At 44.2% G+C, this 14,972-nt stretch overlaps 1 protein-coding gene across 2 annotated transcripts in view; it reads right to left on the minus strand.

Moving 5' to 3' along the window:
• Positions 1 to 14,972, minus strand: part of USP33 (ubiquitin specific peptidase 33) — a 1,637,494-nt gene that overhangs the window by 1,077,662 nt on the left and 544,860 nt on the right. For both annotated transcript variants that reach the window (XM_044085858.1, XM_044085859.1), the window contains exon 10: positions 6,891 to 7,317. In XM_044085858.1, coding sequence (XP_043941793.1) covers positions 6,891 to 7,317 — 427 coding nt within the window. The remainder of the gene's footprint in view (positions 1 to 6,890; positions 7,318 to 14,972) is intronic.

Raw genomic sequence — 14,972 nt, forward strand, 5'->3', positions numbered from 1 at the left:
ACAACCACAAAGCCTTCTATAACTATGTCAAGAATCTAAATGGCAATGCCCAGATCTGCTCTGAGCTAAAACAGAATGGCATTAAATATACTGATCCGAAGGATATTGCCAATATCCTGGCAGATAGATTCAGTGCCAACTTCACCCCCCTCTCACCCCCTAAATGGCCCATCTCAATACCGGAAGATTGCCAAATTCCAGTAATAACAGCCACACAGGTACAAAACGCACTTTCTAAAGCCAAGAATACAGCATCCATGGGACCAGATGACATCCCGGGCTGTGTACTACATGAACTACAATATGAACTGGCACCTCACCTAAGTGTCATGTTTAATCATAGCCTCACCTCAGGTTTCGTGCCCACTGAGTGGCAGAGCTACAGTTATCCCAATCCACAAGGGGATCCACCTTGGATCCTGGAAACTACCGTCCCATCAGTCTGACAAGCCTTATCTGCAAGGCCATGGAGCGTATTATCATGGAACTTATAAACAAAGACATTGGCAACCTTCAAACACTGGACCCCACCCAGTTTGGGTTTGTGAAGGGCCGATCTTGTCTCCTGAACCTGATTGACTTCTTTGAATCAGTCTCCAGAGCCATGGACAAGGGTAAGGTGGTCCACACAGCCTATCTAGACCTTGCCAAGGCCTTTGACACCATCCCCCACTCTGGAATCATAGATAAACTTACTAAGTTGGGCATTAATCCCTATGTCACCCAATGGGTTGCTAAATGGCTTACTGATAGAACCCACACTGTAAAAGTAGCCGACTCCAAATCCAGCTCCAGACAAGTGACAAGTGGAGTACCTCAGGGTTCAGTCCTGGGGCCGCGCTTGTTTGGCATCTACTTCTCTGAAGTAAAGGTCAACACTAAGGGACTCTGGCTAACAAAGTTTGCAGATGACTGCAAACTGGGAGCCATTATTGAATCCCCAAATGATGTGGATACTCTACAAAAGGGCCTTACAGAAACAGATGCTTGGTGCCAGAGCCATGGGCTCAAGCTCAATGACAAGAAATGTATTGTTATCCCTTTGGGAAAAACATGTATCCATGAATTACCATATAGGTGGCAGTACACTAAACACAGAAAGTGTGATAAGAGACTTAGGGACACAGGTAGACAGTGGTCTCACCTTCGATAACCACATCGCCACAACAGTCAGGAAATCCTTCTATGTGGCACACCTCATCACGAAGGGCTTTTCATCCAGAAAAAAGGAGGTCATTGTCCCACTGTACTCATCCCTCATTAGACCCATTATAGAATACAACGCCCCATTTGGTATGTACCTCTCAAGACATCTGCACCAACTGGAAAGGCCTCAGAAATACCTCACTAAAAGAATCACAGGCCTAAAGCAGATGCCCTACGCTGGCCGCCTTAAACTCCAGCTATACTCTGTCGCATATCGTCTACTCAGAGGCGATCTCTGCTTAACATACAAGGCCATGTCAAACCCAGAGCTGTTGGACATGCTACACTTAAAGAAATCCCAATCCCTCAGAGCTACACGCTCCAGGGATCTAAACCTTGTCATCACAATAAACAAAACATGCTGGAGGGATAGGTTCCTGACCCAGAGACTCCACAGACTCTGGAATAGATTGCCCATACATGTCAAGCAGAGTGCCTCTTTGGACCTCTTCAAGAGGAACCTTGACGATTGGATGGGAGAAAGGAAATTCACCCCAGGGATCACGTCAGTCGCCCTGCTAGACAGGGGTCCAGGAAAGTAAATAATGAGGGAAGAAATAGCCAGGGAATTGTTATGGCTAGGCTTGTATAGACCCTAGGGCTGATAGCCTAGTACCAACCTATGAACCTATTTGGATGTATGCTTGGGGTCATTGTCATGTTGAAAGGTGAAATTCCTCTTCATCTTCAGCTTTCTAGCAGGCACCTGAAGGTTTTGGACCAAAAGTGACTGGTATTTGGAACTGTTCATAATTCCCTCCACCTTGACTAAAGCCAGAGTTCCAGCTGAAGAAAAGCAACCTCAAAGCTTGATACTGCCACCACCATGCTTCACGGTGGGGATGGTGTTCTTTTGGTGATGCGAAGTGTTGTTTTTACGCCAAACATACCTTTTGAAATTGTAGCCAAAAAGTTCAAACTTGGTCTCATTAGACCATAACACATTTTCCCACAAACTTTTGGGAGACCTGATGTATTGTTTTGCAAATTTTAGCCAGGCTTGGATGTTTTTCTGTGTAAGAAAAGGGTCTTGCAACCATATCCCATAGCTCAGACATATGCAGAATACGGGAGATTGTTGTCACATGTAGTACACAACCAGTACTTGCCAGAAATTCCTACAGCTCCTTTCAGTATTGTTGTAGGTCTCTTGGCAGCCTCCCTGACCAGTTTTCATCTCGTCTTTTCATCAATTTTGGAGGGACGTCCAGTTCTTTGCATTGTCAATGTTGTCCCATATTTTCTCTACTTTTTGATGACTGTCTTCACTGTGTTCCATGGTATTTCCAATGCTGTGGAAATTTTTTTGTACCCTTCTCCTGACTGATACCTTTCAACAATGAGATCCCTTTGATGCTTTGTAAGCTTCTGCGAACCACGGCTTTTGCTGTAGCAGGCAACTGAGTAAATGTCAAGCTGAACTTTACTTGGGGTTAATGAGTCTCTTTAATTAATGGCAGGTGTGTACCCAGGAAGACTGAATGCCGTAATTAAATCAAAAGGTGCTTCAACAAAATATTAGTTTAAAGGTGTGCACACTTATGCAACCAGCTTATTGCACGTTTTTTTAAATTTTTTGCATTTTTTCCCTAACAGATTTGTTTGTTTTTCAATTGAATAGTGCAGGTTACAGGTTACATTAAAGGTGGGAAAAGTTTTGAAATGATTTATTGTGGTCTCATTTTTTTTAGATCACAAAAACCTGGCATTTTAACAGGGGTATGTACACTTGTTATATCCACTGTATGTAACTACAACAAGCTGAAGTGTGCAACAGCATGGAGAAAATCCTGCATGTTACTGTAATCACACTTATGCTCCAGTATGTGTTTTAAACAATGTTCCCCAGACACTGTGAATGAGGTAATGGTCCACACGCACACATGCAAACACACACACAAACACGCGCGCACATACACACACACAAAGACACACACACACACGCACACAGACACACACACACACAGACACACACACAGACACAGACACACACACAGACACACACACACACACAGACACACACACACACAGACACACACACACACAGACACACACAGACACACACACACACAGACACACACACACACACACACACACACACACACACACACACACACACACACACACACACACACACACACACACAATTAATAAAGGAATTGCCCATTGTACACTGCATCTTCAATGTCACTTACATAACCACTAGGCATGTTGCTGTTGATACCTGCCAAAAAGCCTGCTGTCTGTTGGTGCCTTGGGCCACAGACATTATTTCTTCCTCATGTGTACTCAGTTACTGAAGCTGTGGACATGGCACTGCATGATCCCCTGTGCCTACAGTGAATCTGCAACAGCCATACATCTCTGCAGCTGAATTTGACTAAAGCCATGGGTACCCAATGAAATGTACCCCAGGGAAATGACCTGCCATCTAGCAGCTTAAACCTACATTAATCTGTTCCTCTCTGTCATCAAAAGTACAATAGCGTCTTTATCCATCAGTTTACACAAAACAGAATATCATTGTTTTAATTTAATATTTTTATTAAGTAATTTTCATTAGTTGTCAAAAGCACAATGCTAAGAAAGCATCCAAATTTAAGCAGCTTTGCCCACAAATCTTGAAGAGTACCAGCCTTCTAGATGGCACATTAGTACAGTCTGCTTGCTTCCTGATTGCAAGAATGGCATCCTTAGTAACAATCTCCAAGGTGAGGGAAGGAACCAGATCTGCTCCTCCTCCACCACCACCATCATCACCATCACATGGAAGGAAAATGTAATATGGAGAGGACTCACTGTCCTCCTCTATGTCCAAAATAATGGTCCCTGATCCTCCAACTCTTCAAAGAAACCTGAGTGGCAAGCTTGACATGATCACCCCCAGTGATATCTGCACAACAGGCAAGAGTAGATGTTACAGCAACAGGAACAGGAATACAGCACTTGGCAGCATTCCTATCAAGAACAACATATGAGCTGATGCCTGTACTGGGCCTGGCAGGGGCATCAAGATCAATTCCCCGAGGGTGCATTCCCACACCCATGATATAATCTCCCACCAAATGTCCAACATTTATTTGAAATCTAAGCCCTGTATCACCAGCCCTAACATAGAAAGACCAAATCAACACCCAACAATGGGATTGTGAGTTCTTAGTCTTGAGCACATCAAATCCATGGACATCTCACTTTAGAGAATGCTTTCTGGGATTAAGCCAGCTAGCAAACAGCACTATTTGATTAACCTACAGGTGCACAGCTCCTATACTTTGGAATGCACCTCCCAGCCAGGGTACTTGAGATGTGCATCCTACAAAGCTTCTCATTATCCAGTGAAGCACAGGACAGGCAGAGGAATAGGCATAAATCCTCAATGGACTTGTGTCCAGTGGGGTAGGTGTGGCCTACTCTCCAAGTCTTAGTTCCTGAGACACTGCCCCAAGCAAACACCTGAGGCTGTAGCTTGAGATGTGCATCCTACAAAGCTTCTCATTATCCAGTGAAGCACAGGACAGGCACAGGCATAGGCATAAATCCTCAATGGACTTGTGTCCAGTGGGGTAGGTGTGGCCTACCCTCCAAATCTTAGTTCCTGAGACACTGCCCCAAGCAAACACCTGAGGCTATAGCTTGAGATATGCATCCTACAAAGCTTCTCATTATCCAGTGAAGCACAGGACAGGCACAGGCATAGGCATAAATCCTCAATGGACTTGTGCCCAGTGGGGTAGGTGTGGCCTACCCTCCAAGTCTTAGTTCATAAGACACTGCCCCAAGCAAACACCTGAGGCTGTAGCTTGAGATATGCATCCTACAAAGCTTCTCATTATCCAGTGAAGCACAGGACAGGCACAGGCATAAATCCTCAATGGACTTGTGCCCAGTGGGGTAGGTGTGGCCTACCCTCCAAGTCTTAGTTCCTGAGACACTGCCTCAAGCAAACACCTGAGGCTGTAGCTTGAGATGTGCATCCTACAAAGCTTCTCATTATCCAGTGAAGCACAGGACAGGCACAGGCATAGGCATAAATCCTCAATGGACTTGTGTCCAGTGGGGTAGGTGTGGCCTACCCTCCAAGTCTTAGTTCCTGAGACACTGCCCCAAGCAAACACCTGAGCCTGTACATGGGACACTCCTGCTCTTCAAATAAGAACATTTTAAACACTACTATTCACTTAGTACAACAGACAGTCCAAACATTTCTTCACATGTGGCAAAACTGAACTAATGACAGTTGTGGGAGTGCTTTATTTATTCACCTAGGCAATACACACAATGCCAGTGTATGCCTTGGTTGGTAATCTCATGGCTGCAACTATACTCAGCAGATCTGCTCCTAAGGACCAAAAGTTGACACTTTCACAGATAGCATCAAAATCAGATTTAGAACTAAGCCAAGTGGCAGAAAAGAAATGATGGGGTCAGAGACTAGGAATGTTTATGCAGTCAGTGTGTGTCTTAATGACATGCACTGGTTATAGCTTCTGAAAAAAGTGTAATACCATAACTGGCAGACACATTGAACCCAAATGTCAATCCATTAAACTCCTCAATGTTAATGCTATTGCCAATGATGTATAAATTTGCAGGTGAAAAGAAGCAATCTGACAATCACTGGAGATTAAAAACTTGTTTTAGACTTGGTCTAAGACTAGGCAAAATCAAAAAACTTTAACCTGCTGGCATATCGCGTGGAAGATCCTTTGGCAATGTTTTACTATACTTAACCCCCCCCCGAACTGGATCTCATAACTACGAAGTTCACATAAGATATCAGCATTGACATCTGCACTGACACAGATGCATAAAAATGAATATCTGAGAGCTACTTCATTTGTTCTCATTGTCAAAAATGACAACATCCATATGGGTATCTAATGTACAGGAAGATATTTAAAAAAAAAAAAAAAAAAAAAAGAACTGCTCGAGTTTGTTAGAGTTTTTTTACAGCATTCAGAATAGGCACCTTGCTGACTTTTCAATGGGGTAAAGTATTACTACAAACAACATCAGGGAAGAATATATTCTTGCTAATTTCATTTGTAAAGGTGGGGGAACCTAGGTGGTTCAGAAGGGAAGGGGATTTAAGGCAGTGTTCCAGCAACCCTTACAAGTCGAGCTGATGGAAACTTATTACACTCCATGTTTGAAGTGGTAAAACAGTAGCCAAGTGTGAAGGTTTATCAGAATGGCATAGTCAGTGTTCAAACATATACCATTAGTTGTCCTAAATAAAAACCTAAACAAAATAAAGGGTATTCACAGATACTACTTAATAGGGGATAGGTACAGTAAAACATTTCCAATCCTTTTCAAATTCTGGTAGACAAAGGAAGCTGCTCACATTTCCAGTAATGTGGTAACAATACAAACATCAAAACTGAACAGCTTCTAAGAAGACAATGTCCCTCATAAGGCACAAGATTACAGTTATTTGACTTCATAATAAAAAAAAAAAAAAGACATCTTCCAATTCCCAACAATATAGCCAACTTGATGCAAGACAACATTATCAAATTAAAAATTACAACTCAATCTAAGTTCTAATTAAAAAAAAAACTATGAAAGCTATCAAGTCATACAAGAAAATCAGTAATTTGATGTGTTAATTTATGTAACTCAAAACAAAGCATGCTGTCTTTTCATTTTTACAGTATTTTGCCTTGGCAGAACATACGTACCTGAAAGCCTACTATGAATCTGTACTTTGACTGTTCCTTGACTGCTGAACTTCTCAGCTGGCTCTGCCGAAGTGTCAATATCCTTCTCCATCTCTTCCACAGAGCTTGCTCTGTAAAGCCTATTAATTATATTCTTCTCCTTCTCCCGGTTTTTAAAAGACAGTTGATTGTTTTCTTCCTCTTGAATTAGCATTGTGGTCTCATTATGCTCATCTACAAAATATTTAGGGTTGGTTTCATTTTCTGCCTTGTCACTGCTTGCACAAGACTCACATGACTGAAAATCAACATCTGAGAGGCTCTTATCTTCATCCATGTTCTCCTCTATAGGAAGTCCAGCCTGCAAGTCATCTTCAACCTCAGGAATGTGCTCCTTCAGTTCTTCGTGAAGCTGATCCATCAAACAGCGAAGAAATTCTTGTGCATCCTAAGACAAAAGCAAATTACTCACTTATTCACGAATAACTACTATACCTATCTTTAATTTTACTGTATTTCTTCATATTCTTTATTCCCAAACTCCCATCCTCTGATGACTATGTCCAAAAAGGCAACCTTCAAGTTACCAATTATTCTCTGCTGATTACCCCAGAAAACAAACAAACAAAAATAAATAAATGTCATACAGCACACCTCTCAACCTCAGAGCACAAGAAATCTAGACAAAGCCATAATAATGTGCGTGTGTGTGTGTGTGTGTGGGGGGGGCAGAGAAAAGCACATAAATAGGGACAAATTTAAATATTGCTCTTAAAAATTGTGAACATTGCTAGAATAACAAATGCTGTATTAGGTGGCTTTTCCGGAAGCATTTGAAAACTGAAACTGAAATGCCGATTATTATTTATTGGCTTCAGTGCTCAATGATTTGCAAGAAAACAGACACTGTTACAGAGGTTGGGACAACTTCACAAGTTTGTCTGACACCAGCTGGCTCCTCAGAGGAGCTAATGACTGTTGGGGGGGAGGGAGTGCCAAGCACCTCTATGATGCATCCCCCAGACATCCCAGAGCAGTATCAAGGAAACCTGGGGGAAGCAGAACTGCCTGGCATTCTAACTACCTCCTCTATCAGAATTCATTTTGTTTTGAGGACTGGGCTGATATGGCATAGAAGAGTATGTTGAGGGAGGGGGTCTTACAAACTTTTCACAGGATATAAAACTAAAAAAAACAGCAGCAGTGACAAAGAATTACCTAGGAATATGCCCCTTTGAATTTGGAAGCCTGTGATAATAATTTGCCCTTTGTCATGGCTCAACTGCAAAGTGGACTGCCACTGTTTCAAAGCCACTGCACTCTAACTGATCATTGCAGGGTGTATCTTACACCAAGCAGATACCAGGAAAGGAAGCACCTCTGGCTTCAGTTGTCATTCAACTAAAAGTATAGCTTAGTGTGTGTCCATTATGACAATCTAATCAGTTCCAGACACTTTAATGATACTGCTGTGTACAACTTAGGATTATGCATGGGAAGCTGAAGAGACATACCATCAAAGGTAGTCAGTGCAATGGGGGACTTTCAACTGACCTCCAATGGACAGTGATTCTAGAGATTATTTTTTAGTAGCAGGGTTGCAAGGGATATGGTCCTCTGCCTGATAGGTGGTGGTGCATACTGTCAAATAAATTAAAAATGTGGATGTGCTGATTTCCTCAAGGTTTCATAAATCCAGTTCTGAACTCCTGCCATATGAAATGCAACTAAATGAATCTCAACAGATGAGGTTCTTGATGAGCCTTTTAATGTCACCCCTGGGTTTCTAAGCATAATAAAGAAGTTATGTTCTTACCACAACGTTCCATCTGTGTTGTTGATCTTCATTCATTCATTCATTACTGATGAGTGTCGGTTCCATCCTTAGAACAGAGTCGGCCTTTATAACAAGCTCGCACCAGCCAAAAAAACTCTCGAGCTAAGCTTACCCATAGTGCCCCTCTCCCTGTTACCTCAGATCAAGTTTGCCCGTATAAGAGAGGGAAAGTGGAGGCTTTTTCTGAGCAAATTCCTCTAAAAACAGGGTTTGGACCAAATCCGTACCTCCAGGAGCCTTTGGAGGGGGAAGGAGGGTGGGACGTAATGAATGAATGAAGATCAACAACACAGATGGAACGTTATGGTAAGAACATAACTTCTTTATCTGATGTTGTTATTCATTCATTCTTTACTGATGGGACAGAGTCCCTTAGCTACTTTATGTCCTGGGTGGCCCTATGGAAGGATGTTCCAATTTGTAATGAGTAATAAAGGTACAAGGAGTAGCCCATGTAGCTGCTGCACAGATGTCATCCATGGAAGGCCTAGAATGAAAGGCAACAGATGTCGCCACTGATCTGGTTGAATGTGCCTTGACTGTAGTTGGTAGAGGAATTTTGTTTTGTTGGCATGTGAAACATACGCAATTTCTCAACCATTTAGAAAGAGTCACCTTGGAAAGAGATTTCCCCAAATTTGGTCCTGAACAGTGATTTAGTTCTGTCTAAATAAAATCGTAATTGTCTATGAACATCCAATAAATGCATACAGTATTCTCCTTTATTAGAAAAACTGGGAAAAAAAGATCTGTAGGTCGATTGATTAATGGCCAATTAGAAATTAAAAATTAAAATTCAAATTCTGAAATAACTTTGGGCAAAAAGGAAGGATTAGTCCGAAGTGATACTCTGTCTTTTTGAAAGACCATGTAGGGAAATTTTATGCATAAAATTCGTCTTGCTGAGTTAATAGCTACCAAGAATAGGGATTTCCACGATATAAATTTTATGTCACAAGTGGCAGTGGGTTTGAAAGGGGATCGAGTCAATGATTGCAGAACCAGAGTTAAATTCCAAGGTTCGACTGTTTTTTTGAATGGAGGTCTAATGTGCGAGACACCTTTCAAAAAGTTTTTACAGAGACCGAGGGAGATAAAGGGCGAATGTTGAAAACCACTGTGGAAATTTGAAATAACAGCCAGGTGTACTCGAATAGTGGAGGCTGCTGATCCTGAATGGAGATTTGACAAATAGTCCCATACAGCAATAATTGGAGCTCAGCAGGAGTCTAATCTTTTGTCTATACCAAGTGGTGGATCTCCTTCACTTGTTGAGATAAAAGTTTCCTGGTGGATGGTTTGAGTGAAGCCAGAAGAATGTTATAAACAAGGGAGGATAGATTTTTTTCTGCCTGGCGATTAATGGAAGTGGAGAAACCAAGCTGTCGGCTTGAGACTGGATATGTTTGGATGTATATCAACTCCTACGGATGCGACAGTAATTCCGGAGTTGGATCCAGAATCCATGGTTGGTGTTTGTAGGTGAGGCCAAAGGAAGGGAAACCAAACTTGTTGGGGCCAGTAGGGTGCAATGTGGATTATTCTGCTTCTCAACCAAAGGGCCTTCTTTAGAAATTGCACGATAAGGGGAAGTGGAGGGGAAAGCATAAAGAAGTCCCATGGACAAATCGTACATTAGAGTGTCCCTCGAGGACTCCCCCTGCGGGGGGGGGGGGGTTAGGGCAAAGTAGCTACTGCATTTGTGATTTACTGGTGAGGCAAATAGGTTGCAGCAAGGTTGGCCCCAGTGGCTGAAGATCTTTGCCGCTATGGTTGCATTGAGGGACCACTTGTGAGGCAGAAGGATGCATCTGCTCAGTTTGTCTGCAATCAAGTTGGAATCCCCAGGAATGTGCGTTGCTGTCAGAAAGTGGTTGGAAGCTATCGCCCATTGCTAAACTTTCAAGGCATCTCGACACAAAAGGCCGGACTTGGTTCCCCCTTGTTTGTTGATATACCAGACCACCAACGTGTTGTCGGACTGGATAGCAATTATCCCTGATGGAAGGACATAATGAAAGGCTTGCAATGTTAGAAGCACTGCCCTCAGTTCTAGAACACTGATATGCAGATTGGCCTCCACAGGGGACCAAGTGCCTTGGACCGTCTTTCCCTTGGATGTCCCCCCACCCCATCAGGGAAGTGTCCATGATCACAATGGCCTTGGGCTGAGAGGGGGAGAATGGACGACTCCATAGCTCTTTTTCTGGCTTCATTTACTAAAATAAATCTTGTTTGCATCGGTTTGTTATGCGGATCTGAAACAATATTGGATGAGTCAAAGAGGACCACTGTGTTAGTAGAAGCCACTGCAGAAGCCTCATGTATAGTCTTGCCAGAGGAACTATTGTAATCGATGCTGCCATTGATCCTAAAAGTTGAAGGACTGCCAGAGCTGAAACTTTGTCCTAAAAGAGTATCACCCACACCTGAGGAGTCAACTTGCATTTCTCCTCATTTACTGAGATCTCTAATTGTGCTAACTTTAGGGTGTAATGTAAGGCTGTAACCAGTAAACACTTGGTGGGGGTGGTAAGGAGCCAATCGTCTAAATATGGAAACACCTGGAATCCATGCAGTCTCAAGTGAGCTGTTACCACTGCCATGCATTTGGTGAACACTCTGGGGGCCATACAGAGTCCAAAGGGCAGTGCGCGGAACTAGTACTGGTTGGCTCCCACCTGGAAACGAAGGAATCTTCTGGAGCATTTGTCCATTTTTATGTGGTAATACGCATCCTGAAGATCTACTAAGCACATCCAATCGTCTTTCTCCAGGAAGGTTTAGGACAGACTGAACCGTGACCATCCAGAATTTTGTTCGTTTGACAAATTTGTTTAGGATGCTGAGGTCTAAGATTGACCTCCAGTCCCCTGTCTTTTTTGGCACTAAAAAGAACCTTGAGTAAAATCCGGATCCTATTTGGTCTGGTGGGACTGCTTAGATGACTCTTTTTAAGAGCAGCTTTTGAATTTCTTGAGCTGTTGCTTCCCTTTGACGGGGTGGAACATCGGGAATGTGGCTTAGTGGCCTCGGGCAAATAATGAGGGGTATATGATAACCACTGGCCATTATCGTCTGCACCCAAGAATCTGTGGTTATCACTCGTCAGGCAAGGTGGTGCAGACAGAAACGTCCCTCGACTGCTTCCAGAGGTAAGCAATTGGGCCACTCTTCAGGAGTGCTGATAAAGCTGACCAGAAAATGAATCTCTGGATCCTTGATTACGAAGACCCCCATCTGCCTCTGTTGGGGTGTCTTCTAGATGAGTTTCCCCCTCTGTCCTGGGGGGTAAACCCGCCATGTGTGTCACAGAAAGGACCCTGGAACTTCTTGTGCCACCATTTTTCCACTCCTCTGATTCATAGAGTAGGATCGTTGGGGGTGAAAAAATGTATGCCCATGGCAGACAGGGTCTTGCCGTCCTTTTCACACCTGGCTAATGTATCTTTCACTTTCAGCCTAAAGAGAGAAGAAACTTCTACTGGAGCATTGAGAAAGGAAGACTTAAAAGGGTCCACAAACTCACAAAGGCGCATCGAGGTGTGACGTCTCATGACAACGTCTGCACTGGCTGCTCTAGCCGCCCCTTTGGTAGTGTGAGAATCAACCACATGGACGAGTTAGATATAGATTCCAGGGTTGCAAGCTGTGAGGCAACTTTGTCATGCACCTCGTCAAAGACTGCTCCTGCTAAATTTCCCGAGAGTTCCGAGATTAGGTCTTGCTTGAACCTGGTAAAGTGTGCCAAGTAATTCAAGGACCGCATGGCAAAGGTCAATGAAGAAAGCGCTCACTTCCTTAGCTTGTCAAATTGCCAGACACTCCTTGTTCGGGTGAGGGACAGCATGACTCTCCTCAGCGAGCTCTTTCTTAGTGGCCGTGGCCATCACCATAGCGTCTACCAGTAAGCCTTTAGACCAATGTGGACTGTCTTCTGGTGGAGAAAGAATTTTGTCTGGTCTTCGGGGGATTGGATGAACAGTGTCAGGACTCTTCCAGGCATGCTGCACGATGAGCTGAACTAGTTCGTCTGCAGGAGGGGTCACCCAAGACATAGAGGGTCGAGCACAAAAAAGCCTACAAGAATACAGACTCCTCAGAGGAGGGGTTGGTGGAGTTCCAGCCACCCCACTGTTTAAGATTTCCAGTACGTCTCCAAGGGAGACATTCTCAGAGGGCAACTGTGGGGACCCTTCCCCTTCATCATAGTCTGTATCTTTAGTAAGGGACTCCTCATGGGAGTCCAAGTGCTTCCTCCTCCTGAACGATCTCTTGCGTGGTACCACCTCAGCTGGGAGATCTGAGGAGGACTCCGAAAACAGGCTGCTCTGTGGCAGGTTATCTTGAGGCTCTTGTGCTTGACATCCCAGTATGGTGGATTGTGTCAGCTGCAGCCCAGAGGGGGGTATATATGGTACTCCGACCCTGAGGGAACCAGCTGTGTACCTGCAGTGGCAAGGGACCTCTCCATCACCTGGAAAGCAGGTCTGCCTGAAAAGGGATGGGAGCCCGGAACAGAGAACGACCTCAGAATTGGGGTCACACTCTGCTCTGACAAGCCCACCCCCAGGGAAGGAGCCCCAGGAGGACTTGGTGCCGCCAGTGTGCCGAACAGTCACAGCCCTTAAGGCTAAACAACACACCTGATACACTTGTAATAGGTGACTCTATCGTCAGGCACACTGACGTCCCGCTCACCAAGCTGAACAAGGAGAAGGTCACGGTGAGCTGCCTGTCGGGCGCTAGGATCCGCCACATAACACACGCACTCAGGTCACTCCAAGGCAAGTACAAATATGACTCGGTCATTGTCCATGCTGGTGCGAATGACCTGAGACGTACCTCCCTGGACTACATGAAAAGAGACAGAGGAGCTCTCTGAGCATGTAGCCCAGGCCGGTATGACCCTGACCTTGAATAGCATCTTACCCTCACCAAGAATGATGCCACAATATGAAGACAAGATGATCAATTTCAACAATTGGCTTAAGTATTGGTGTCATTCAAAGGGGATCCAATGCCTGTCAGCCTGGGATGACATGCTCGACAAGCCACGATGCTTCACTAGGGACAGCTTGCACCTGTCACCCCTGGGCTTTTGGATATTGGCAAAGGCTCTTGCTACCCCCATAGTGCCTTTTTTAGGCAAGGCTCAAAAGACAAACCCACCTCCATAGGTATCACAAGGGATAAGAAACTAAGAGTAATGCTACCCAATGCCAGAAGTCAAAACCTCAAGATGCACGCACTTGAAACTCTCCTTAGCATGGAGAACATCGATATCTGTGCAGTAACAGAAACCTGGTTCAAGGCTCCCGAGAGCAGCCCAGCACTACCAGGTTATACCTCATACCATGTTTTTCGGCCCCAAAACTTGGACCGAACCACAAAAGGAGGGGGACGATCAATATTTGTCAAAGATACCCACACCTCCAGGTTGGTGGGTACAGCAAGACGCATCAGAGACTATCCATGTGCAACTAACAGTGGGTAAAACTGCCTTCCAGTTTATAGCCTGCTACAGTCCACCCTCCCAAACCCAGGAACCCCACTCGGCCTTCCTGAGAACACTGGAAAATATGAAGGTCTCTCCAAACACCATTATATTGGGCGACTTCAACTACCCAAACATAGACTGGGAGCATTACTCTAGCTCCAACACCCTAGCCCAAAGGTTCCTAGAATTTATACACTCAAATGCTATGGAACAACTTTGTTACCACTCCCACAAGAGGGGAAAACATACTGGACCTGATCATCACCAACATGGGGACTCTACGCTCCAGACCAGAAGTGTATCCCTCACTGGTAAGATCAGGCCATAAACTAATCTCACTGGATATTCACATCCGGACCCCACCCCCTGCCCAGAAAACCACAGTGAAAAACTTCTCTAAAGCAAATTTCACATTCCTCAAAACTGAGGTGGAATCCTTCAAAGCCCCCGCGCCTGTGGAAAATACGGCCCAGACCGCAGAATCCTTTATAAACGCATTCTATGAACACCTTCAGGAATGCATGGATCATGCAATCCCAAATAAAACCAAGACCCAATCCTCCAAAGGCAGACGTCCTGTCTGGTGGACCCCAGCCATAAACAAACTATACAATAGAAGGAGGAAGCTACTACATGATAGAGCAAAATCCCAAAAAGGGAAGGCATCTCTGATCAGTATTAGCAAAAAACTATGGGCACTCATAAAATCGTCTAAGGCCAGCTTCGAGAGAAAAACTGCACAGGACACTAAGGATAATCACAAGTC

The sequence above is a fragment of the Protopterus annectens genome, chromosome 10.part0, assembly GCF_019279795.1.
Source record: "Protopterus annectens isolate FY-2018-M chromosome 10.part0, PAN1.0, whole genome shotgun sequence".
Classification (NCBI taxonomy): Eukaryota; Metazoa; Chordata; order Ceratodontiformes; family Protopteridae; genus Protopterus; species Protopterus annectens.